This window comes from Pelobates fuscus, chromosome 3 (assembly GCF_036172605.1).
Source record: "Pelobates fuscus isolate aPelFus1 chromosome 3, aPelFus1.pri, whole genome shotgun sequence".
Classification (NCBI taxonomy): Eukaryota; Metazoa; Chordata; class Amphibia; order Anura; family Pelobatidae; genus Pelobates; species Pelobates fuscus.
This window is the reverse complement of record NC_086319.1, coordinates 124535283-124562942: the sequence shown is the minus strand read 5'-3', so window position 1 is coordinate 124562942 and position 27660 is coordinate 124535283. Positions and strand designations below refer to the sequence as shown.

Here is a 27660-nt window from a genome sequence, read left to right as displayed (position 1 = left end):
GTATTGTAGCTGTTAATCATTTATGGACAGCAGAGAAATTCCTGCAAAGTAAAATCTATGTAGACTGTTCTGTTTACAAGAAAGTAATTGAGATCATTTAGCAAAACTGATAGTAACAAGTCTGTTAATGGAGAAATATAAATCACTTTTTACTTATGTGCCTACAGCATCACACTGGAACCATTTAAAAGAGTATCCATTATGAAAAATGTGTTTTGGTGTTTTTTTACTTTATGTTTTAATTTATGATGGCCATGAATTCCTGTGCTCTAAAAATGCAGTATAAACATATCTTGGGGCAGTCATATACCAGATCCCCAACTTATAATGGACTGAAACTCTGAAATTTGTGATTTAAATTTTGCGATTCAAAAGCATGTGGCTGGGGTAGGCAACTTTCAGTACTGCAGATGTTGTGTATATCTCCCTTGGTGCTTTGCATTATGGCTGTAAGAGCATGGGAAATGTAGTACACAACATCTGGAGCACCTGCAGTTGCCGTCCCAGGGAGTCATTATAATGCAGTGTATAATGGTATATAGCCTATGGAGTCGTTATAGTGCATTTTATAATGGTATGTTGCCTGTGGAGACGTTATAGTGCAGTGTATAATGGTATATTGCCTATGGAGTCGTTATAGTGCAGTGTATAATGGTATATTGCCTATGGAGTCGTTATAGTGCAGTGTATAATGGTATATAGCCTATGGAGACGTTATAGTGCAGTGTGTAATGGTATATAGCCCATGGACCCGTTATAGTGCAGTGTATAATAGTATATAGACTATGGAGACGTTATAGTGCAGTGTATAATGGTATATTGCCTATGGAGTCGTTATAGTGCAGTGTATAATGGTATATAGCCTATGGAGACGTTATAGTGCAGTGTGTAATGGTATATAGCCCATGGACCCGTTATAGTGCAGTGTATAATAGTATATAGACTATGGAGACGTTATAGTGCAGTGTATAATGGTATATTGCCTATGGAGTCGTTATAGTGCAGTGTATAATGGTATATAGCCTATGGAGACGTTATAGTGCAGTGTGTAATGGTATATAGCCCATGGACCCGTTATAGTGCAGTGTATAATAGTATATAGACTATGGAGACGTTATAGTGCAGTGTATGATGGTATATTGACAATTAAGTCGTTATAGTGCAGTATATAATGATATATTGCCTATGGAGACGTTATAGTGCAGTGTATAATGGTATATTGCCTATGGAGTCTTTATAGTTCGTTGCATAATGGTATATTGACTATGGAGTCTTTATAGTGCAGTGTATAATGGTATATTGCCTATAGAGTCGTTATAGTGCAGTTTATAATGGTATATAGCCTATGGAGTCATTACAGTGCAGTTTATAATGATATATAGCCTGTGAAGTTGTTATAGTGCAGTTTATAATAATATATAGCCTATGGTGTTGTTATAGTGCTTGTTACAATGGTATATAGCCTATGGAGTTGTTATAGTGCTTGTTATAATGGTATATTGTCTATGGAGTTGTTATATTGCAGTTTATAATAGTACAGAGCCTATGGAGTTGTTATAGTGTAGTTTATAATAGTATATAGCCTATGGAGTCGTTACAGTGCTTGCTATAATGGTATATTGCCTATGATGTGGTTGTAGTGCAGTTTATAAAAGTATATAGCCTATGGTGTCGTTACAGTGGTTGTTATAATGGTATATTGCCCATGGGGTCATTATAGTGCAGTTTATAATGGCTGGTGTAATTGCACCATTAGATATACTGAAGTGCCCAGTGCTCAAATCACATTGGTGCAACATTTACATTGTGCAAACATTTTAGAATTATTTAGGATTATCTAGGGTTATGGGGTTTAGGATTTGGGGCTTTGAGTTAAATGACCACAACCATAATGAACTTCAGCTTGTATGTAAGAAGTACCTAATATTAATGAATGTACATAAAAGTGCTAATTTCTATGAGAAATTGGTCCCTTTGTAAATAATTTATGAAAAACCTGTCTGACAGCCAAAGAGGATTTCTTCCGACATCCGTTAGCTACACTGAGCTAACAGAAGTGTCAGGATGTGCACATCTGTTTGTCCGTCCTGCTCGAGGCTGTAGCTTCCTCTCAGCCCTTACCGCATGCTCATGGAACTTGCTAAGAATAATAGGCGAGCAAAGGTCGCAGTGAGGAGTTCTACAGAGTTTGCAAGCTTTTTTTTTTTTTTTTAGATATACACAATATATTCACAAAAAATATTTTCATGGGGGTATATCTACTATACACATTTTTGGTGTTGAGTGTTCCTTTAAGGGATATCTGCCTGTAACATGTGATTGTCTGTAACTTCTAAAACTCTGGGCCTGGCTTACAAACACAGTTCACAGCATCTTGAATTCAGGTACCCCTTAATCTTATTCCTTTTTCAATCCTAAACCCTCCTAGCCCTAAACTTGCTAACCTTCAGTAACCCCAGCTTTAAAGATACACTAAGCATTGACATCCACCCTTACCTTAATATTGCCATTGTAAACAAGTTGTATTGCTGCTACCTTCTAATAAATGGTGTGTCATTTCAGCATCCGTAAATGGCAATCTTTATTAAAAACTCTTTGGTGGTGCCATATGAAATATACTGTATTTGACTTTCCCTGGCTTTATATAGGATGACTGTAGATGCAGTATGAAATAATTGTCCTGTTTTAAAAAAAATGTGCCCATTCTATCTTCAGAATGGGCTTATAGAAATAGACCTTTTTTGTGATCTGCAAATCTTGTGTAGAAATTCTATTTTGTCTCTACAGCAGATCTGTATCTGACTGCTATACAATAAAGTCTACATGTAGTATAAAGATAAATGAAAATAGAAAAATAAATGGAAAGACGACGTATCAGAAATAGCCAAGTTTTATTGGGATTAAGTTAGGACATAGAAAACATGTTGCTATGGAAACACAGCAACACCGAAAGCAAAGTAAAAATATTTATAACTGTTTGTATTTTGCCAAAGATTTCCAACCAATAATTGTCTAAGCACATCACTGGGCACATTGTTAAATATGTGATATGTTGCTTCTGTGAGGTCTGATTTGGCTTCTGAACCACGATGTGAATCAGGCTGGAAGGGTCAATTTGAGAATATGGGGGCATCCTGGAGAATTTCATAGTGCAGCTAGTACTCTGTGGCAATTGCAATTTGGTACAGTTTTTATTCACAATGTTTAATCGATTGGCTCTTGTGGGGTATCACTCAAAATACACTAATGGTGACTTGGTATGAGAAAATGTAAATTTTGCATATGTTTTACTTTCAACAATAAAAAAACAGTAGCACTTAGAAAAAGTATAGTTTGTATATGCATTGAATAGATCTATCTCATAGCCTAAATTCTGAATTCTTTGCATTGATAGATGGAAACAAATTAACTATAAAATGTGAACTTTAATATAAATGTTTGTTCATTTAATCCCGCAGTTGTTCTTGTCCTTTGGGATTCGAAGGAGAGAAATGTGAGATAAACCCGGATGATTGTGAAGATAACGACTGTGAAAATAATGCCACGTGTATGGATGGCATTAACAACTACGTGTGTCTATGTCCACCTAACTACACAGGTATGACGTGTGTCTATGTCCACCTAACTACACAGGTATGAATGATGAAATTCACACACGTCAACCATTCACATATGTGATCACATAAAAAGATACATTGGAGGTGTTTCTCTTGCTTTATTTCTTCTCAAAAGGTAGATCTCTAGTTGTTTCTGATCTGCAACCACTGTGATTTTCACCCAAGGTTGAAATTACTTTTATTGGTAACTTTGCTAAACCACATCTAAGCACTAATTCAATCTTTAAATATTATTTATAAACTATTTTACCAGGAAAGATACATTAAGATTTCTCTCGTTTTCAAGTATGTCCTGGGGTGTTCTTCCCATATTATTTTTACTCTTTTACCACTGGTGTCATTTTATTGGCAGTCAGTCATTTTATTGGCAGTCTGCCATTCTGCCCTATTCATGAGCTTTGTAGCTTGGCAAAAAGTATAGAGCAGGCATAGGCAACCTTCGGCACTCCAGATGTTTTGGACTACACCTTCCACGATGCTTCACCAGCATTATGGGTGTAAGAGCATTATGGGGGATGTAGTCCACAACATCTGGAGTGCCAAAGGTTGCCTATCCCTGGTATAGAGCCTCATTTTGGCCTTCTGCATGCTGAAGAATGGTATTTTAAAAACTCGAGCAGTAGTTGTGTTAAATTAGATAAAATGCATTGTCTAATCTATAGATTCAATAACCAGGCATTTTATGATCATATGATACTGGGTAACTTCATTCACTGATATAACCAATAATTGTTTATTTTCTCACTATTCCTTTTATTATACTAAACTGAGTAATAATGGTGATTGCAATGCCTGTTTATATATATATATGTATATATATATATATATATATATATATATATATATACATACACACACACCAATCAAATGTAAAAATCAGTATACACACCAGAGCTACTGACAATATAATCAATGCATTTAAATTTCGGTAGCAGCAATTAATATGTAATTAAACAGAATGTGCTAAAAAGTCTTGTCCCAACAATAAAAGTTCTCACATACAAAGATGCTTCTTGTAAAGAGGTAAGTGCAGCGGTAGGTGCTGAATTTTTTTGTGCTTGGGGGATGTGGGAAGTCTAAATCTCTTTGGTATCCGTATGTAAATAGAAGAAGACAAGGCAAACTGTCAGAACTCAATATAAGGGTATATTCAAGGTAGCGATGTCACACTCACATGAAAAAGAGCTATGGCCAGCTCTAGCGTGTGTCGCATACAGTGGTACAATCCCCACTTATAGCATATGATGAGGGGCGCCACAGCATTAAGTATCCAGATGCTCAAAAAAGAATAAAAAAGCAACAAATAGTGCTCTCAATAAAACAATACAATTGTAAAAAATGAATACAAAATTATACTCACAAGAGTAGAGCAGGCTCACTGCTCTATGATGATAGCGTTGGTGGTATGATCCCCACCTAGAATTTCTTAAGAGTAGAGATAATAAAAATGATGATAAAAATGCCAGAAGGTATGAAAATAGGGTATTACATATAAATGTGATGGCACAATATGGTATTGTGATAACCAAAAATCCTTTAAGAGATCAAATACAAAGTTATGGATGTTACTTTGTTTTGTTATTAGAGCAATAGTAGCATAATAAACAAACCATAAACACTGAACAAAAGACACGGTGAAAAGACTAGAATCTGTACATAAATCAGTAATACTGTTACCATCAGTAGCCTACCAGGACAGAACAAGGGAATTGAGAAAGGCATCCTGTAGTGTTCTGAAACGTATGGTTTAGTGGCTTGTGTTGTGTCCTGCCCTAGTAGGCTGTTGATGGTAACTATTACTTAGGGATCGACCAATATGATTTTTTAGATACCAATACCGATAATCTGTTAACTTTCAGGTTGATAGCCGATAACTTACCGATACCGATATTCTGTACATTTACCAGTTTAAGAAAATAAACTATTTCTACACAAATCTACTGTTTATCATTTATTTATTTTTTTGCAAATCTTTTTTTTTAATTAAGGTAAATGCACAAACTATACATGCCAGTCAGAATGTTTTCAAGAATATATGTGTGTTTGTGTAGTGTGTATATAATGAATGCAGAGTGTGTGTTTGTGTAGTGTGTGTATAGTTAAAGCAGTGTGCGTTTATGTAAGGTATATATAATGAATGCAGAGTGTGTCTTTGTGTAGTGTGTGTATAGTGAATACAGTGTGTTTGTGTAGTGTGTGTGTTTGTATAATGTAGTGGATGCAGTGTGTGTGTTTGTATAATGTGTATAGTGAATGCAGTGTGTGTTTTTGTAGTGTGTATATAGTGAATGCAGTGTGTGTTTGTGTAGTGTGTGTATAATAAATGCAGAGTGATTGTGTTGTGCAGTGAGTATTTGTGTAGGTATGTAATGTGTGTAAAATGGAGGGGGAGGGGGCATTTTTATTTTTGTAACTTTAAAAAAAAAATATATTAAAAGAAAATTCATTTTGTTTTAGTTCCCCCTTCCTGCTTCTTACCTGGCAAGGGTAGGGGGATATGGCATTCCCTGGGGGGCCCAGCACACTCTTACCTTCCCAGCAGCTGCCTTTAGCTCCCCTGTCTAATTCTCCCAGCCTGTGTGCAACACTCTGAAGGCCGCGGGACTCGCGAGAGTTAGACAGGGGACCTGAATGGAGCTACTGGGAAGGTAAGAGTGTGCTGGGCCCCCCAGGACCCTAATGGCGGCCCTGGTCTGCATTGTCGGCAATATCGGTATCTTTATTGGCTTATACCTTATATATATTGCTGAAAATACAGAATATCGACTGATAATATATGCCAGATCGATAATCGGTCGATCCCTACTATTACTGGTGTATGTACGTATTCTAGCCTTTTCACCGTGTCTTTTGTTCTGTGTTTATGGTTTGTTTATTGTGTAAATAAAGTATTGATTATATTTTCAGTAGCTCTGGTGTACATCCTGGGTTTTGCATTTGCACTAATGTTTCTGATACCCAGGGTAGTTTGTAACTAGGTTTGCATTCTTTTGTTCAGATTTATAGAGTTAGAGTATACCATCCTATGCAAAATTCTTATCAAATTAATTTTAATATGAAATCTGGGCATTTACTCTTAAGAGTACTAATTCCATTATCATCCAATGGTTAATGACTTTCTAATCCCAAATTGGGAGGGAGCATAAATGTGTAATGTCATGGTGTATTTCAGTTGTTGCCTTTCTATCTATGAGGCAGAGATAATTATATGTTATAAGAATGACTTGGCTAGGACTTAGCACAAGCATCATCAGATGTCTTTAACCTTGCCACTTGGCTGCCATTGAAAGCTTTATTTGTCAGCCCAAATCTCCAAACAATAGTTCAGGTTACTGATTGCTGGGAGCCAGTAAATGTCTGTCTGACAAATCACCACTATGTCATCTTTATTCACTGCATGCTGAAAATGTTAACCAGATGGATAAAGGTCATTCTATTTCCCCAATCTATTCCTCCTTTATTTCCTAGACTTTATGACATGGGCATGCAACCTTCGGCACTCCCGATGTTGTGGACTACATCTACTAGAAAGCTCTTCCAGTCATAATGCTGTCAAAGCATCATGGGAGATCTAGTAAACAACACATGGAGAGCCAAAGGTTGCCTAGCCCTGCTCTAGAACCTAGATCAAGATGGTTTCCGGGTATTTTCTAACTTTTTACCTTTTTTTCTCAGAATATAAATACTTAAATACATTCAGCATCCACATATATGCAACATCATTTCATCAATACCAACATGAATATAGTAGAAAACATGCATAGATATAGATATATATGTAAAGGTTTTTTTTTTTTTTTGCTACTAGCGCTACGGAATGTGTTGGCGCTATATAAATAATATAATAATAATATACCCATTGTACAGCGCTTCAGCATCTGATGGCGCTATATAAATAATAAAATAATAATAATGATATATGATCCTCAGCTATATGTCAAAGGTTACTTGAGACTACGTATTACAAAATGTGGTTCTTGGATCTTAGCCTTACATGGTATGTAATATTGCTTGATATTTTATGCCATATCATTTTAGAACCATATACAAACAGTCATTTGGACTTTCTTGGATTGTTTTTGTGTGTAGCTGCAAAGATTGTTCCAAGGTGTAAAAACTTGAGATTACTGTGACGTAAACACAATCTGATTGTCTGATGCCTATTGGTGTTAAACTTCTACTGAATTAAATTAGTATTGATTGGCTAAAATTTCTGTGTATTTATAGCTACCAAGTGCAAACAGAGGAGCACAGGTAAATTTATCAACAGCGGCCAATGTTTTACAGGCATATTACCAGAGGGTGAACGTCAACATTTCAAACTCTAATCTGTCAGGTTTATATTTTTGCATTGTGCAGCCAGATGATGATGATAACTAATGCTAAAAATGGTATTTTGCATTTTTGCGTTGGATCACAAGACCCCCTGCAACTTTGGAATTTTTATCTTACAAATAACCATCTGTCAACCAAAAAATAGAATTGCAGTAAAGGGTCCAGAAAATGCACATATAACTAATATCCTCTATTTCACAATTTAGTAAGCTATTTTGGCAAGCCTTCAGTTTGCCCAGAGTATAAGGGACCCTGAAATGTTTTTTTTCAAACCAGACAATTTAATTTGTATTTTTTTTTTGTGCCTTTAATTCCTTCTTGTGCACTCATGGTTCTCTTTATAAATGTATTTAAATCCATTATAGCAGTAGATAATACTCATAGTTCTACAATTTATCTAGACAGTGAGCCTAGTACAGTTGTAACACCTCAAGCAATTACAGTGACACTAAAGACATCCTATGACTATTTGCAGAATGAAATCAAAATATAGAATGACCACATTACAACAGCAAATGTTCAAGGACCACCGAAAATACCCATACCATGTATTGAAGTTGGTGCATGTAAAAATATTTACAATAATAATCTTGTCCATGCTGAACTCTCTCTTAGGTGAACTTTGCGATGAAGTGATTAACCATTGTGTTCCGGAGCTGAACCCATGTCAGCATGACTCCAAATGTATTCAAGTTGACAAAGGATACATGTAAGTGCATATACTCCTAGTATATATATATATATAAATGTTACACAGGCAATGGGAAATCACGATAATGTCAGAGCCTTTAGATTTCTGCAATGTGTCAGTTGCTGTTTACCACTTTCATAGAACACTGTTTTTGCTTACAGTAAAATTATTGTGCTGTTGCACCAAGTTATCCCTGGAGTCTGATTCTCCTCCACTGATGTCACTTCCCCTTGATGGAGGGGCAGGGATATATGGAATTGGGGACTGAGGGGAGATAAAAATCTAAGACAAAACACTTCACCGTATAATTTATTGACTGTGCAAAAAATACTTAGGCCTGGACTTTTTTTCAGTAGAATAAGGGTTTACTCTGTTTAGTGAATAGTAATATTCTTAAAGATGGCAATGTAGGTATTACTATTCAGACAGCAGAGTAAACCCCAGCCTTTTAGGATATGTGCAGTTCCGAAGATGAAAATTTTCAGCAAACTTGCTGGACTCATAGTTGAGTATATTTTTACCTTTTTAATATCATATATTGTATCTTTGTTTAATGCGTTATCTATGCATTTTATTAAAGCTAGTTGAATCTAGCCGGGCGGGCCCCTTTAAAACCCCACCCATGGTTTTCATTCAAACCAGCCCCTGTGATAACTATTATACACTTTTTTTTTTTAATTCTTTATTTTATTTGTGCATGAAATGAACATCTATGTCTGCACTGCCACAACAGCTGGTGCAAGCACATATACAAACACACAACAATACTGATATGGCATTGAGAAAACATTACACATTTTTCTTTTTTCTCTCAAGTAAAGTGGGGCACACTAAGAGCTAGGCATGAAGAACAACCAGTGGTGGCTGACATTTTGCGCATGTGCACAGATTAGTAGCTTGTAAGTTGTGTCAGTAAACAATTGGTAGTAACCAGTTTAACTGCTTATTTGCCTGATGTGCCTAATTTGTGTGGTAAGAGATAATGCTGGTATATTGAGCCCCATGCTTGTGGCATGTCACCCTGGCTGGTCTAATATGCACGTTCTGGTACAGGCTTTGGGAGTCCTCTGTATGGCGGGCGTGATATCTCGCCGATATGAACTGACTTGCGGTTAGCCGATACCCAATCGTATCAGTATGGCAGGGAGCGATTGTCCACCAGGGTAGGGATCCGGGCAAAGTCCATTTGCTGGTTTCCTGTGGGCCAAAGCCGTGTTGGACCAAGACAGCCAAGTCTGGGCATCAGGAGGATAGGATCTGTTGGAGTAGTTAGCTTAGCTCTAGGAAAGCTTGTTGCCGGTTGCCACGTGGAACCCCTCTCTGGGCTGCTGCGCCGCAGGACATGTGCACGGTGGGTATGTGGTCGGACCCGCTGTGAAAGTACCTTGTTTGGCGGCATAGTCGTAAGTCCCTGGCGGGAGTAGTCGCTTTGCTGTGTTCTGACCGTCCAGTGCCACGGCTGTCGACGGCTCGGCTGTGCCTCGGTTTGCTTGACTCGTTGATGGGACAGGTAAGGGTGGTTTGCTTTGTAGGGTGTTCAGAACCCTCACTGAGTGCTGTGGGCTCTTTGGGAGAGCAGCCGTTCACATCGACCTCGGCGCATATGGCGTCCGTCATCTTGTGTGCTGCGCCCGTGCCCCCAATCGGGGCGGTGGAGTCGTTGGGCCTGCTTTTCTTAGCCACTGGGTGAGGACCGGGATCACCCCCACCGGCCCATAGGGGGGGGAACAGGGCCGGATCCACCTGGTGTTGGGCCTCTGGCTGGGCGCTGTCAGGCAGGATAGCGGGGCAGCGGCCGTCCGCCCCACTCACCACCGGCAAGGGCCCCAACTGGGACATCGAAGACCTCACCTCCAGGGGACTGAAACTCGAAGAGCCGGCCTCGCCCTGGGTCCAGTGTGCCCTTAGCACTGAGGGCCAGTGCTGTCGGTCTACGGTTAGTTCGGATTTCATGTTTTTAGGCTTTAGAAGTTGGTGAGTTTCAGGAGCTGCTCAAACTTGCGACCGCTCAGCTCGGGGGTCCGGCCCCGCCCCCAACTATTATACACTTTTAATGGCACTATTGATCAGTATAAAAAGTGAGTTGATAAGTCCCAGTTAAGTTATTTGAAGCTTCCAAATTGAGAAGCTTCATGAGGAACGTCTACAAGAAACAGAACCATATGAACTACTGTGTTTGACATCCGGAGTTTCTCTGCTATGTTAGAGGTTTAAGGGTTAGTAGTCCCTAAACATCTATAAATTGCTTAATAATCAAAAACAGGACAGTGTGTGCAAGGAGATAAGACTTGCATAATCTAAAATGGAATTTTTTGCCAAAACTAGCACATTGAGAAAATCCAATTTCCACCTCTGTACAGCTACTTACATCTGTTAATGTTGGCTGCTGGGGCCTAATCAACTTTTGCTTAGTACTTGCTCATTTTTTTTTTACCTGTAACTCTAGTGCTCATCAGAGAATCGTTAAGCCTGCCAACTACAGCATTCCATAAATTGCCACCAAATTAGTTTTTGTTCAGCCTTGCATACTTTTTTTTTTTTTACAAACTGAATAATTTCATTCATCTCACTTATAGAAACGCATAAAAGGGGGAAAAAAGAGGGAGTCATGGTTATAGAAAATGATACAGAAGTCTAAATAAAGTCTTCTATTTTTTTTTATGTTATGCTAGAATTGTGGTTTATCTTAGGCCACGGCTGACTTCATAAAAATAATGAAAGAATAGAAAGTGTAAAAAATTTGAGTTTGTACTTTTTCCAGGCAGGCACATGCCGAATTCTTAGAAACAGGTGTGCTGTCAGTTTCATTACCCCTGTACTGAAAACTGACTTCATTTCCAAATGCTTCATTGACTCCAGTCTAACAAACACTCCTAGAAGGAACCAATTAATATGCTTGAATGTCAGCAGTCACCTATGAAACAAAACCAAAATGTGCTTCCAGAGCCAATATCTTACTCTCAGCTGATATTAATAGCCTATTTTAAAGTGACGAATAGGAAATACAAATATATATTTGGACTTTTATTATTGATGTTTAAATGGTATAGTACTTTAAATATCATTAATCATATCACATAGTGTTTTTTTTTATTTTCTGTATGGGCAAAATGAAGTTAATAGCATGGAGTATGGGAAATCAGTTCCATATTTTATTCTGGTCCATTAAAGTGACTATAAAGCCTTAAGACAAGTGAGCCCTTTCTTACATTACATTGGCAATATATTAAAAACAAAGTTGGTACCAATATGTTTTACTTAAAAATATGTATCAGTGTAATATTTAAAGGGATACTCTTAGGCATACTCTTAGGCATCACATCCATCTATGGTTTTTATAAAGGTTAGAGTGACCTTATCTTCCTTCAATGTTCCCTTATGGTATTTGTTTTTGTGTTTCAGATGTGAATGTTCCCCTGGATTTGTAGGCCAACATTGTGATGTTAACGAAGATGATTGTATCAACCACAAATGCCGACATGGTTCACAGTGTATGGATGACATAGGAGGATATACTTGTGTCTGCCCTCAAGGCTTCAGGTAAACATACACTGACAAAATGAAATGCCTACCTAAAAAGTGAAGATGACAATTTAGCAATTATTCCATAAATTAAAAAGGATATTTGTTCTTAGAAACTAATTTAGTAAATATTTAGGAAAGTAATATATTTCTCAGATACATTACATTGAGCCTTGCTTTATAGTGTTGTAACCATTGGTGTCCTAATATGGAACAGTTCATTCTTTTCAGAAAAGCTGACCTACAATAATAGTGAATATAAAACCAAACAAAAAATAGCCTTTATGTCGCAACTCTGATATAAATATGGAGAAAAAAATTAAGTACACAGCGGTTACTTACTGTAGCTGGTAGGCTTCTGGTGCTGGTTCCATGGTTTCATATTCCATCTTCGTAACAATTCCATAAAAGAACCGCACTTTGTAATCAGTAATCTCCAAATCATGTCTACAATGTGGATCCTTAAAAGTACTCCAGTATTCCACAAATATGCAACATGGAACAGAAAGTACTCACAGACCTCATAAGTAATGTGATCTAGATGAAATCCCAAATAAGTTAACAAAAAGTACAAATAAAGTAAAAAAATTCAAAGTCATAGATCCGAGTACCTGAGAATTAAGGGATTCACTTTGTGGAAATGATTTGGAGCTTACTGATTACAATAATAATGGCAAACCTGATAAACAAGAAGAGGCAAACTTAAAAAAAAAAAAACATTATATAGTAACAATCATGGTTAATAGGAAAGTAAAATGAAACTTTCATTTACCTTAGTTGGTTTGTTTCCCTCTACAGTGGTCTATTTTGTGAAAACTCCCCACCCATGGTTTTACTTCAGACAAGCCCCTGCGATAACTATGAGTGTCAAAATGGAGCCCAGTGCATTGTGGTGCAGCAGGAGCCGGTCTGCCGCTGCTTAGCTGGCTTTGCAGGACAAAGATGTGAAAAGCTCATCACTGTCAACTTTGTTGGCAAGGACTCCTATGTTGAATTAACTGGTTCTAAAGCTCGACCCCAAGCAAACATATCCCTTCAGGTATGTCTAGTTCATTATATATAATGAATGATATGTGGAAAAGTGTTTACATAGTTACATAGCTGAAAAGAGACACACATTCATCAAGTTTAGCCTTTCTCTCTAAACTTGATGTTTCAAATAGAGTTTGAAGCTCTTTCTAATTTTGCAACAAACTAGGTAGAAAAGCATTTTATTTTATTTTTTTATATGTAAGCCCCAAACTGTATCTAAAAATACTGCCATATCACCCATCCATATTAATTGTGTAATAAATTGTTTAATATTGTACACATTCCACCCATCTATCCATCTATATAAGTACATATATAATTTATTTTCCTCATAATCCTACTAATAGGTGATATATACACACAGCACATTTTAATGCTTGATGAACCAGAATATTGAGTAATGTGAGCCATGCAGGCACGTAGACTTCAATAAAAGTATGGTATGAGCAAAGAACCTCCGTCCGTTCCCCCTATCCCTCCCCACTTGATTGGCAGCTCTAATATTTCACTTCAAAATGTCTGTCTGAGGTTCTAACCATTACCCATGGCATTCCTCTCTCTCAAATTAGCAGTCTGGCATGCGTGTAGCCACCTCAAAAAATACAGTTTACCAAGGTCATGACAGAAAACTGAGGACACCCCTGGGGCACTAACATTGTCTGCAAATTGTAGAGTTGCTTTGTGCAGGAGAGAGAAACATCTCTCTTAGCTCTGCGCTCCTTAACATCTCAGCTCGCTAATGTGATATTATATTTATCGTGAAAAAAGATATCATCAAGCACTCTGCTTGTTTCAGTTTATTAAAGCACAGGTACAGCAGCATGACTCCCTTTATCTCCTGACAAACAACTATAGTATGTGAATCAGTAACTGTAGCAGCCCTTGATAAAAAGGTTACGTTTTATAAAGCATTTCACTGAATCAAAGTTCCCATTAATCAAAGCTTCTCTGCATTCATTGCAAACGTCTGTATGGCCCTGGCTTTGTAGTACACAGCTACCTGAACACTAAAACCATTTTAAGAGCCTGATTAATTATTCCCATGATATTTCAAAATGCATGAAAAAAAGCGTATTAAATGTCTACCACACCATTACCTCCTGACCTATTTTTCTTTTTAAAAAGATCAATTAAAACCTTAATTCTTTTGAAAAGTTCCTTGCTTCACAAAAAGTATTGCATCTTGTTTCCAAAGGCTAAAATATTTTTTAGTCATTTATTAATATTTGTATTATGTATTTCTTCCCCCCAGAGGCATGTGTTATTTTTATAGGAAGCAAGGGGGTTACTACTTTAATTCTTGAGTGATCAGTTAAGAAGGTAAAACAAATAATCAAGAATAGCTCATTTGTCCTAATGGAAGTGTCACTGACTCTGCAATATGGTGTTATTAAAGAGAAATAGCAATCCCTTAACCCGGAATAAAAATATTTGCACTGTGCACGAGCAATGCTGTTAAACAGACTAGAACATCCTTGGGAAACTCAAATTAAACATGTGGCTGTACTTTGGCACACGGTGTGTGTTTAGACTACAATGTGTAGTTGACATATTTTCCCCCGCATTATCCATCACCACATTATTTTGCATGGGAGTCATCTTAACAATTTCAATGTGTGTGTCTTTTAGACGTTTTATAGGTTTGACAAGGGATTTATTTTACTCGTGAGACTCATGCCTGAATACAGACATGTTCAGGTATGATCCCATTCAAAATGTCTTTGATTTTCCAAAGTGGTGCTGAAATGATTGCTGTTTTATTAATTAACATATTCACCAGTGGCACTTCTATTGATCAGTTTTCTATCGTGTTTGATGTTTCATCGGAGATAATTGCTGGTTTGTAAGTTCATTCATACAATATTGATGATATTGATTTGCAGGTTGCTACAGATAAAGACAATGGCATTTTGCTATATAAAGGAGACAATGATCCCTTAGCTTTGGAGCTGTATCAAGGACATGTGAGATTAATCTATGACTCCTTAAGTTCTTCTCCAAATACCGTATATAGGTAAGTTGTTGCAAAAGTAAGGGCACCATTTGCATTTTGTTGTCTAACTATAAATACTAGGCAGGTGTGCCTATGATCGAGCATCATGAAACACTCAGGCTTATTTTTAGATTGATACATGCTGCATCTTGTGGTCTTTGCTTACAAGTTGATTTGGAGAGATACCCAAAGGAAGATATCCATCTGTTTGTATCACATAAAACCCTGCTGTGTAAAGGTATATACAACCCTCACATAGTTTCCAGTTAAAACTATTAAGCAAATATACAATATCTCACAAAAGTGAGTACACCCCTCACATTTTTGTATATATTTTATTATATCTTTTCATGTGACAACACTGAAGAAATGACACTCTGCTACAATGTAAAGTAGTAAGTGTACAGCGTGTGTAACAGTGTACATTTGCTGTCTCCTCAAAATAACTCAAAACACAGCCATTAATGTCTAAACCGTTGGTAACAAAAGTGAGTACACCACTAAGTAGAAATGTCCAAATTGGGCCCAATTAGGCATTTTACCTCCCCTGTGTCAAGGTCTCAGGTGTGAATGGGTAGCAGGTGTGTTAAATTTGGTGTTATCGCTCTCACACTCTCTCAAACTGGTCACTTGAAGTTTAAAATGACACCTCATGGCAAAGAAATCTCTAAGGATTAGAAACAAATAATTGTTGCTCTACATAAAGATGGCCTAAGCCAGCGGTTTCCAAACTGTGTGCCAGGGCGTCGCGACAGGCACACAGGGGAGCCGCAAAATATTTCCCCGGTGCTATGATCATAGCATCCAGAACTGTGCCTTCCTCTCCCTTGCCAGCTGTGCAGGACCGAAGGGGAGATTAGAGATCTCCCTCTCCTGGCAAGGGAGGGAGAGAGGACCAGGGGGAGCTCAGGAGCTGCTAGAGTTCACTCTCACCACATGGACCAACAGGGCTTCTCCACCGGATATCCAGGGATTGTCTTGTACTGTCCCCCTCCCAGGCAAAAGTAAGCAGGGAGGGGGGTAATGAAAATGATGTTTTTAATTGTCAAGCCCACTTTCAGAAACAAAATTTGCCTGTTTGAATTCGCCAGTTTTAATTCTCCTAAATAAAATTTGCTGGAAAATTTTGAATTTTGCCCCGAATGTAATGTGCCATCAAATCTAATGCGCATTACATTTTTGGAAACTTTATTTTCCAAAAAAGGTGCACATTAGATTTTAATAAATACAGTATATAAATTCTGCACGTTCACAAACTGATCCATAAGATTCTAAAACCTTAAAATCTTTTGGAATCAAACAGGGCTAATAATACAAGTGTTTACGTACATATTGAGAATTCAGTCCTTAAGAGTAAGTGAGTAAGAAAGTAACATTATGCAATTATCAAAGGATATGCAAATCCTTGGAATAAGATGGGATTAAACAGGTTATTTGAATTTAGTTAAAGGGAAACTCCAGTGCCAGGAAAACCATCCGTTTTCCTGGCACTGTAGGTCCCCTCTCCCTCCCACCTCCCATCCCCCGGTAGCTGAAGGGGTGATAACCCCTTCAGTTACTTACCTGAGGCAGCGACGATGTCCCTCGTCGCTGCTTCCTCCTCCGCGCCGCTCCTCCTTCTGACTCCGTCGGCCGGTGGGCGAGACTGAACCCGCCCACCGGCCAAGGAGACCTAATGCGCAATGCGCGGCAATGCCGTGCATGCGCATTAGCGCTCCTCATAGGAAAGCATTGAAAATGCATTTCAATTCTTTCCTATGTGGAAATGAGCGACGCTGGAGGTCCTCACACAGCATGAGGACGTCCAGCGACGCTCTAGGACAGGTTTCCTGTGCTAGGAACCAGGAAGTGCCCTCTAGTGGCTATCTAGTAGACAGCCACTAGAGGTGGAGTTAACCCTGCAAGGTAATTATTGCAGTTTATAAAAAAACTGCAATAATTACACTTTCAGGGTTAAGAGTAGTGGGAGTTGACACCCAGACCACTCCAATGGGCAGAAGTGGTCTGGGTGCCTGGAGTGTCCCTTTAAGGAAAAGTAGACTGCTGTATGGAACCGGCAAGTATACTGAATTTGGAGGGTCAAGATGAGGTGTGTTTCAATGAGTCTGCTAATGTTGAGAGGCGGTGATTCAGTGATTTATTTCACTTTTTTGTATGTTCTGTCAATACGATGACAATCTAAAATGCAGAAATGTAATAGCATATGTTATCATGCCTACATACTGAAACCCATGCAGAAAACCTATAAATCTTGTTGCAATGATATGTCAGACCAATTGCTTCACAGAATTAAAGTGACAGATTAGGCACCATAACAATTTAATCTAAATTTGTATTATTATTGCTATTGATAAAGCTCTAACAGATTCCGTAGCGCTTTACAATATCATGAGAGAGAGGATTTAACTATAAATAGGACAATTACAAAAAAACTTACAGGAATGATAGGTTGAAGAGGACCCTGATCAAAAGAGCTTACAGTCTATAGGAGGTGGAGTATAAAACACATTAGGATAGGAAATAGCAATCACATAAGGTGGGAGTGAAGCAGAGCTGGAGGAGAGAATAAAGTGCTTTAGAAGAGAGCAAGAGACAGGTATGTGAAGTAGAGGTTACTCTGGGAGGCCATAAGCTTTCCTAAAGATATGAGTTTTAAGGCACTTCTTAAACGATTGAGGACTAGGGGGAGTCTAATAGTGGTAGGCAGGCTATTAGTGGTAGGCAGGCTATTCCATAGGAAGTGAGCCGCCCGCGAGAAGTCCTGCGTGAGTTGGCTGTACGGGTGGAGCAGCGGACAGGAGAAGGTCACGGGCAGAGCCAAGAGACCAAGAAGGGGCATACCTATGGATCTGTGAAGAGATATAAGAGGTGCTAGAATTGTTCAGTGCTTTATAGGTATTGGTTAGCACTTTAACCCCTTAAGGACCAAACTTCTGGAATAAAAGGGAATCATGACGTGTCACGCACGTCATGTGTCCTTAAGGGGTTAAATTGACTCCTATAGGATATATATATATATATATATATGAAAGCCAATGTAAGGACTGACACAGGGGTGAGGTGTGAGATGACCGACTAGAGAGGAAAATCAGTCTGGTGGCAGCATTCATTACAGATTGTAGCGGGGCAATACAGCTTGTGGGAAGATCAATGTAGGAAATTACTAGAGCATGGACAAGCATGAAGTTGTTATAGTGCCAGGAGGCCCCAGGCGCACTCTTACCTTAAGGGGTTAAGTTGTTCTCGAGCGGTTTAACCCCAATATGAACCTCCAGTGCCAATCCTCAGATTTCCCAGGCGGCATCTGATTTCATATTTATTTTGTCCACAGATAAATGCACTTTTTTACGTAAAATATCCTTATTTACAACATATTTATCCAGCCACACTGATTTGTTTTGGCATACTCGCTGGCAAAGAAAAGGGAAAAATAATTATTGTGAATAATTGTGGTTATCTTTGTTTATTTATTTTCACTGGTTGCTTTTAGAAATATATCAGATATATCTTATTTTAGTTATAAACTCTAATATATGATAATTACATACTATTATCCCAATATACATCATTATCGTGCTGCATTGTGCGTAGGTTTTGGAGTTATCTGTCCGTTATATTGTCACTGTGGATTCAATTTCAGGTTTTCTTCTTCAGCTTGTCCAAATGTATTTGTCACCATACTGCATTTTTGGTATGTTTGGGTTGAACTGTGGTCCTGTAGACCTTATGAATAAAGCACGTAATTTAGGAGAACAAAAATCTTTAATAAGTACTTGGGAGCACAAGGTGTTTCAGTTTAAAAAATAATCCATCTGTAAAAATCCCTAAAACTGTAAATAATAAAAAAAGGGACACTGTACTCACCAGAACAACTACAGCTTATTCTATTTGTTCGGGTGGGTATAATCATTCCCTGCAGGCTTTTTGCTGTAAACACTGTCTTTTCAGAGAAAATGCAATGCTTACATTACAGCCTAGTGATACTCCACCTGCCACTCCTCAGATGGCTACCAGAGGTACTTCCTGGGGCAGTGCTGCTAACTGCGCAGCACTGCCATTCAGTGTCTTCATCCTGTGCATGGAGACACTGAACTTTCCTCATAGAGTTGTATTGATTCAATGCATCTCTATAAGGATATGCTGATTGGCCAGGGCTGTGTTTGACTTGTGCTGGCTCTGCCCCGATCTGCCTCCTTGACAAGCTCAGCTAATCCAATATGAAAGCATTATGATTGTCTCAGAACACCTATTCTAATGTTGTCAGCCAGGCAGGCAGATCAGGGGCAGAGCCAGCAGCTGCAGACTGCAATAAAGCTAAGGTTTTGCTATTTATGGGGGGCAGAGGGGTTAGCTAGTGCATTTTTGTGTTTTTGACCTAGTAGTGTTCCTTTAATACTTATAAGTACCATTATGATGCCATTCATGTTGGAATATGAAGGGTTTTATATGGTTGAAGAGTTTAACATTTTCAGGGATATCTGGATTTTTAGATTTTGCATTCTATCTGAAATCTTTCCTCCAATTTACCTTACCCATTTTGATGACAGGTGATTGGCATCATATATTTCCCCATGAGATGAAGCATTGAATCATTGGTCTTAAAGCAATTAAAATAAAACAATTTTTGAAATACCCTTAATCACTGTGATGGAATTTCACTTAAATTCCAGTGGAAACAATAGTTGTGGTCGGTTAATATCGTATAGTGAAATACCTTGTGATTGGAATTAAAGCGGCACTGTCATGCCGAACTTACCTTTCCTCAATCTCTTCCTCTTCTCCGCCTCTCTCAGGATCTGTTATTCTTTTCTTCCATTCTTCTTTAGTTTTCTTTAAAACCATAAGACAAAGTAGGGACTCTGTCTTATGGAGGATTCCTCCGCTTGACCAGCTCTGACCAGCGGAGGAGCAAAGTGTGCTTCATTTCCGCTGGTCAGACCAATTTTCCCATGATCCCTAGCTTTTCTCCCAGTTCCCACAATGCTTCCTGTCAGTATTGCCGAAAGTCCTGTCACTTAGACAGAACGCCGGCAAAACTGCCGAATTGCATCCTAACAGAATGAGCACTGTTTCTCCATTGGTGTTAGGATGCAATTCGGTACTTTGTTCGGATCGGAATTTCATTCAAATGAATGAAACTCCGATCCTATTCATTGCTGTGGCTGCATCTTACAGCCGCTTAGTAGATAACTCCCTAATTCCCACGGTATCAGGGAGCTATCTACTAAAAGGCTGAAAGACCTGAATTGGTCTTTCAGCCAAATTTACTAACACCAAGTAAAAATGACTTGGTATTAGTAAATAATATGCCCCTACTCGCTATACCGCGAGTAGGGGCATGTCTAGTAAGCAGTGAGCAGCCTATGGCTGCTCACTGTAAAAAAAAAAAAAAAAATATTGCCCCCCACCCCTAAATGACGGGTGGGGGCCGTTAAGTAAAATAAGGGAGGGAGACCTATTGTCCCCCCCCCCCGGCCCCCACCCCTGAGCGGTGGGTGGGGGCCATAAAGATAATGAGGGGGGGGGACCTACTGTCCTCCCCCCCCCGGCCCCCACCCCTGGGCGGCGGGTGGGGGCCATAATGTTAATAAAGGGGGGGGACCTACTGTCCTCCCCCCCGGCCCCCACCCCTGGGCGGCGGGTGGGGGCCATAATGTTAATAAGGGGGGGGGGGACCTACTGTCCTCCCCCCCGGCCCCCACCCCTGGGCGGCGGGTGGGGGCCATAATAGTAGTAGGGGGGGGGACCTACTGTCCTCCCCCCCGGCCCCCACCCCTGGCCGGCGGGTGGGGGCCATAATGGTAATAAGAGGGGGGGGGACCTACTGTCCTCCCCCCCCCGGCCCCCACCCCTGGGCGGCGGGTGGGGGCCATAATAGTAGTAGGGGGGGGGACCTACTGTCCTCCCCCCCGGCCCCCACCCCTGGCCGGCGGGTGGGGGCCATAATAGTAATAGGGGGGGGGGACCTACTGTCCTCCCCCCCCAGGCCCCCACCCCTGGGCGGCGGGTGGGGGCCATAATAGTAGTAGGGGGGGGACCTACTGTCCTCCCCCCCGGCCCCCACCCCTGGGCGGCGGGTGGGGGCCATCATAGTAATAAGGGGGGGGGACCTACTGCCCCCCCCCGACCCCCACCCCTGGGCGGCGGGTGGGGGCACTAAGTAAATCCCCCCCCCCCCATCAAGGTGACTAGGGGTGCCCAAGCCCCTAGTCACCCACCCCCCACCCAAATAAAAAATGCCCCTACCTACCCCCCTCACCCTAAAAAATAGTGAGGGGGGAATAAAATTGCTAACCTGTAAAGTAAAATTAAACTTACCATTCGACGTCTTCTTTTTTCTAAAATCTTCATTTTTCAGCCCCAAAAAAGGCCAAATAAAAAACCATCATAGCCGTCGAACTAAAAATAAAATAAAAAACCCGAGCGCAAAAAAAAAAACCCGACGAAAAAGAAAAAACCCGAGCGCACAAAAAAATAATCCATCTTCACGCATGGAGGGCTCCGCGCAGACTGAGCTCCGCAGGGCTGGGCAAGGCTTATAAAGCCTTGCCCCGCCCTGCAATTAGCCTAAGAACACTCTGATTGGTGGGTTTAAGCCAATCAGAGTGCTCTTTGTCATTTTACAAGCGTGGGAAAGTTCTTTGGAATTTTCCCACGCTTGTAAAGTGACACAGAGCACTGTGATTGGATGGCTTGAAATCCATCCAATCACAGTGCTCTGTGTCATTTTACAAGCGTGGGAAAATTCTTTGGAACTTTCCCACGCTTGTAAAATGACACAGAGCACTGTGATTGGATGGCTTGAAATCCATCCAATCACAGTGCTCTGTGTCATTTTACAAGCGTGGGAAAGTTCCAAAGAATTTTCCCACGCTTGTAAAATGACACAGAGCACTGTGATTGGATGGCTTGAAATCCATCCAATCACAGTGCTCTGTGTCATTTTACAAGCGTGGGAAAGTTCCAAAGAATTTTCCCACGCTTGTAAAATGACACAGAGCACTGTGATTGGATGGATTTCAAGCCATCCAATCACAGTGCTCTGTGTCATTTTACAAGCGTGGGAAAGTTCCAAAGAACTTTCCCACGCTTGTAAAATGACACAGAGCACTGTGATTGGATGGATTTCAAGCCATCCAATCACAGTGCTCTGTGTCATTTTACAAGCGTGGGAAAATTCCAAAGAACTTTCCCACGCTTGTAAAATGACAAAGAGCACTCTGATTGGCTTAAACCCACCAATCAGAGTGTTCTTAGGCTAATTGCAGGGCGGGGCAAGGCTTTATAAGCCTTGCCCAGCCCTGCGGAGCTCAGTCTGCGCGGAGCCCTCCATGGGTGAAGATGGATTATTTTTTTTGTGCGCTCGGGTTTTTTCTTTTTCGTCGGGTTTTTTTTTTGCGCTCGGGTTTTTTATTTTATTTTTAGTTCGACGGCTATGATGGTTTTTTATTTGGCCTTTTTTGGGGCTGAAAAATGAAGATTTTAGAAAAAAGAAGACGTCGAATGGTAAGTTTAATTTTACTTTACAGGTTAGCAATTTTATTCCCCCCTCACTATTTTTTAGGGTGAGGGGGGTAGGTAGGGGCATTTTTTATTTGGGTGGGGGGTGGGTGACTAGGGGCTTGGGCACCCCTAGTCACCTTGATGGGGGGGGGGGGGATTTACTTAGTGCCCCCACCCGCCGCCCAGGGGTGGGGGCGGGGGGAGGACAGTAGGTCCCCCCCCCCATTATCGTTATGGCCCCCACCCGCCGCCCAGGGGTGGGGGCCGGGGGGGGGGGGGAGGACAGTAGATCCCCCCCCCCTTATTACTATTATGGCCCCCACCCGCTGCCCAGGGGTGGGGGCCGGGGGGGAGGACAGTAGGTCCCCCCCCCTTGTTACTGTTATGGCCCCCACCCGCCGCCCAGGGGTGGGGGCCGGGGGGGGGAGGACAGTAGGTCCCATCCCCCCCCTTATTACTATTATGGCCCCCACCCGCCGCCCAGGGGTGGGGGCCGGGGGGTGGAGGACAGTAGGTCCCCCCCCCCCTTATTACTATTATGGCCCCCACCCGCCGCCCAGGGGTGGGGGCCTGAGGGGAGGACAGTAGGTCCCCCCTCATTCCCATTATGGCCCCCACCCGCCGTCCAGGGGTGGGGGCCGGCGGGGGAGGACAGTAGGTCCCCCGTCCCCCCCTTATTACCCTTTTTTTTTTTTTTTTTTTACAGTGAGCAGCCACAGGCTGCTCACTGTTTAGTGGACATGCCCCTACTCGCGATATAGCGAGTAGGGGCATTGGGGAGATTTGAATCTCCCTTGTGCTATTATGGGGGTCATATTGACCCCCATAGAGTGAGGGGAGGACCTGGGGGGCTAATGAAGTGGTGGGGAGCACTGCTCCCTGCCGCTTCTGTCTTTACATATTACAAGGAGGGAGCTGCACGCCGGTAGCTCCCTCCTTGTAATAAACCGAACAAACAAACAAACGAACACTGATACACAGTGTTAGTTTGTTCGTCTGATTTTTCTATTCATTCATTCGTCTGTCTGATGAATGAATGAATAGGTGAAATTCCCGTTCGCATGTCCAGATGTTTCACTGGGCATGTGCGGGAATCTCACAGTCTGTGTAGTGTGGGTATATGACGTGTCCCACAGGGACTTCACCTACCCACACAAAGATGGCGGCGCCCTGAATATAGATCGGGGCAGAAAATAAAGAATAAAAAATAGGTAATGTGGGGGGCATAGGGGCATTTGGGGATGACTAGGGGGTCGATTGGATGTAGTTGAGGCGGGAGGGGGGTTAAAAAAAAAACGGAATTCGGCATGACAGTGCCGCTTTAAGTCGGTGTGGTGTGCCGGAACCGACGTAGAGGGTGGGCCTGAAAAAGAGGGCCCCCCTGAATGAATTGTATAAGAGGGAGAGGTGGGTGGGGTGAACAGCATGCGTACGGCAGGTAGGAAGGGGGGGGAGTAGCGTTTATATGGAACGCTTAACTCCTCCCACAAATACAGGCCTTACGGCCTTAAACTTGTGGTCGGTTAATATCGTATAGTGAAATACCTTGTGATTGGAATTAAGTCGGTGTGGTGTGCCGGAACCGACGTAGAGGGTAGGCCTGAAAAAGAGGGCAAAAGGAAATGCCAGAAAAACACACTTATAGCACTATATAAAATCCGTTGTCTTGCTACTCATGCGTTGGGAATGTTCCTGTATAATATAGCCGATTCCTAGTGCCTCTAATTGTTGTTCCGGCGTACTGCTACTGGATGTCGTGCTTATAGAATGGATGTGAAAAATAGGAGCCAGTGGTCCTACTTACTCTAATGACAGGAGTGTGAATGTAGAATCGTATTTAGAAGTAGTTAGGGAATGATTAGTAGGTCAAGTGTCTTGATTGTCTGGTTCGAATGTTGACGTGACGCGGTGTAGTGTTTGTACCTTCTTAAATTTTTCCTTGGGGAGACATGACTTACCTGTCTGATTAGTTGTGATCGTGGAGTTGTAGGGTTCCCGAACCCTTGTATGGTTGCAGGCACATAGATTTAAGACCTGGTTGTGTGGCGTGACTGCTGTTTTAGGGAGTTTGATACTGCCCGGTATTCCCATCTGTGTACGTACGTTACTGTAGAGCGATAAACCAATTATCTTTTGATATCTTGTGTAAAATGGGGTATGGTTTGAAAGGCTTGTCAGAAACGTGTATGTCAGTTCGGAATAGTGCGATCGTGTGCGTATGAAGGTTTGAATAAAAGGTGGCAAAAATGTAGAAAAGACTACAGGGTGATCAGTATGCCTGTGGAAGAGTCATGCTTCACTGATTCTTGGAAGAATGTCACGATTCTGTTATATGTATCTCAGAGCAAACGAATAATGCTCTAGATGATAACTCGTGTCGAGCCCCAACAGCCGAGTGACCGGAAGGGGATGCTAAAATGCGGATTATGCTTGAGATGTGAGTTGGGTGAGGTACGAGACTGAGCGACTCTTGGATAGTCGGCCCTAATAGATACGAAAAATGCTGCAATCCCTCGTCCGACGTTGCCTTTGTAGGACATCCTGAAAAAGAACATGACAACAACAATGAACTCAAATAACAACAATACGGTTAAGTAAAATAGAACTGGCTGGCTAACTAGTGCCGAAGCGAAAAGCTCACTACCCCGTGACAAGTGAGGCCCTGCTAGTAGCCAAGCGGCTGGTGAGAGGCTCTACCTATGATTTGGGCGTGGGGCTCGAGCCACTAGCGTGGTGGCGGGGTGGTGGCCTCTCGGTGACCGTAAAGATCCAAAAACGTGTGGCCGTGTCAGGTGAGGCCCTAACTATAAACCCGATAGGTGGTTGAATGCGAGGCTCTAACTATGATTTGGGCCGAGGGGCGAAAATCTCCGTGTTGAGATTGGGGAGTTGGCCTCGCGGGACTAGCTACGTTGTACAGCTGAGGCCAGCTCCTAACCCTAGATAGCCAGTTATCTGACCCTAGACGGGGGCTTGATAAGGGGGTAACGCAACGTGTTTAGTAACCCAAGTTGCGGTTAATGATAGGTACCAGGAGATTCCCAGACAGAGACAGAGGAAACGAAGGGAGAGGAAGGAGGAAAAAAGAAGAGGAAAGGAACTGAAGTCGAGGGAAGGAAAATAATGTGCCGTACAGTGAAGCACTATGGAGATATAGCTGATAGAACAGTATCGATAGACCCTGAGGGTGCTGAAGATTCTCGTGATGGTTACTAAATAAACCTGACAGGAGATGAAAGAAGGCGTTGTGCCAAGAAAACGTTGTAGCAGCTGACGGAGAGAGGAGGGTGAAATTAGCAAGGTAGTGAGTAACAAAACGATTGTTACGGGTAGCGAGTACGAATGAAGAGTTGTCGAGTGGAGCCGTGGCCTGATGAGGCAAGGCAGGAATCAAGCCCCCGTACCCCAAAACCCAATCGTGTAACAACGAGGCCTAGTAGAGGCAGTTGTTTGGAAACAAAACGAAAATAAACCTGATAGAAACCGGTGACAATCGTTTGACCAAAGGCCAATTGCGTAACAATTGTAGGAAATGTAAACGAAAAAACACATTTATACCTGTTAGAAACAGGCGACAATAGCGAACCAGTAATTGTCTACTGATAGCAGATGACAACACTAGTAATTGTGAAACTAACATTTGATTGTTTCCTTCAATAACACATATGAAAACATTTACCTTAAAGTCTTGCCTGCACAGTATAACTTACAGAGTAGTCCCCCCAACGAGGGTATTACATAAAATTACTACCCTAGCCAAAGCTGGGAATGATAGGACAGGCAGTCCAATAACAGTGAAAGAATGGTAATCCACATGGTGAAGCGGCTGAATAATAGATAACCTTAGTTATGACATTAATATTTGCGAACCTACGTAATCGTAATTGAGACAGGCAATTGTACTGTCAGTTGATCAGTCTGAGGCAACTGCGATTTAAACACTAACGGAATTACCTACAATGTAGGACCACAATAAATGAATAGAAACATTTGACCTGTTTAAACCATGTTAATTAATGTGCCACACCAGTGGTTGGTTGCAGCCTAAAACAGTGAAACTGATAGTTACAGAAAATTGCAAAAATCGCTAAGGAAAACGCTGAAATCCCAATTATACTGACTGTGTAAAGGTTGCAATGTAATAGGTGCAAATGTGAAAGAAACTATGGAAGTGGTACCTGTAACGATCATAGTTTCGCATAAATATACGGACATAATTGATATTTAATTACTAAACAAAATAGTCTGCCGAAATGTAACCTGATTGCCGGTCACATACGAATCGTGTAGTTTGTGAGTTTCAAGCATTCATGAGTTGGAACGTTAGTGAGTTTGAGCGTATGAAATATAGGTCATCACTTGTACAGGCGTTGTATGGCGGGAATAGCCCGAACGAGGCCATTCCCACCGATTACCTGAACGTTCGTTGTTTGTTGGTTTGATACCCCATCGTGTAACAACGTGGCCTTGACGAGGCAGTTGTTTGAAATGTGGACGAGACTTAATAGTACCTGATAGAACCAGGCGACAATAATAAACTAGCGATAGTCTAATAATAACAAATGGCAGTATGCACCATTAATAGTGATTAGCGGGGAATGTCAAATGGTGGTAACGCCTGGACCTGAGGTAATTCGATACATGTGTAACAGGAGGTGCACAAGCGTCAGTGTAATTTGGGAGATAAAATAATCCAACATATACAGCGTTTAACTGTTAGATTAACTCGACCCAACAAAACAGTACATACATAGTGTCAGGCATTGAGTAGTATCACATGGCATTAGTAATTCCCCTACGGGGACCCTTAAATTATAGTGCTTAAAAGTGATAGTATTAATGGGGGGAAAATGGTGAAGGAATGAAAGGTGTCAAAGGAGTTCAGGATGATATTGCAAGATATAGAGGCCTACTTGACACTTTATGTGACTAGCCAACGCCCCATTACTTCTAAAGTGTCACTAACA

General features: G+C 41.1%; 1 protein-coding gene across 2 annotated transcripts in view; it reads left to right on the top strand.

Annotated features, from left to right (window-relative positions):
* The window catches only part of SLIT3 (slit guidance ligand 3), a 658792-nt gene that overhangs the window by 611945 nt on the left and 19187 nt on the right, over positions 1 to 27660 (top strand). For both annotated transcript variants that reach the window (XM_063447449.1, XM_063447448.1), the window contains 5 exons: positions 3459 to 3598; positions 8568 to 8661; positions 12046 to 12183; positions 12964 to 13204; positions 15081 to 15211. In XM_063447449.1, coding sequence (XP_063303519.1) covers positions 3459 to 3598; positions 8568 to 8661; positions 12046 to 12183; positions 12964 to 13204; positions 15081 to 15211 — 744 coding nt within the window. The remainder of the gene's footprint in view (positions 1 to 3458; positions 3599 to 8567; positions 8662 to 12045; positions 12184 to 12963; positions 13205 to 15080; positions 15212 to 27660) is intronic.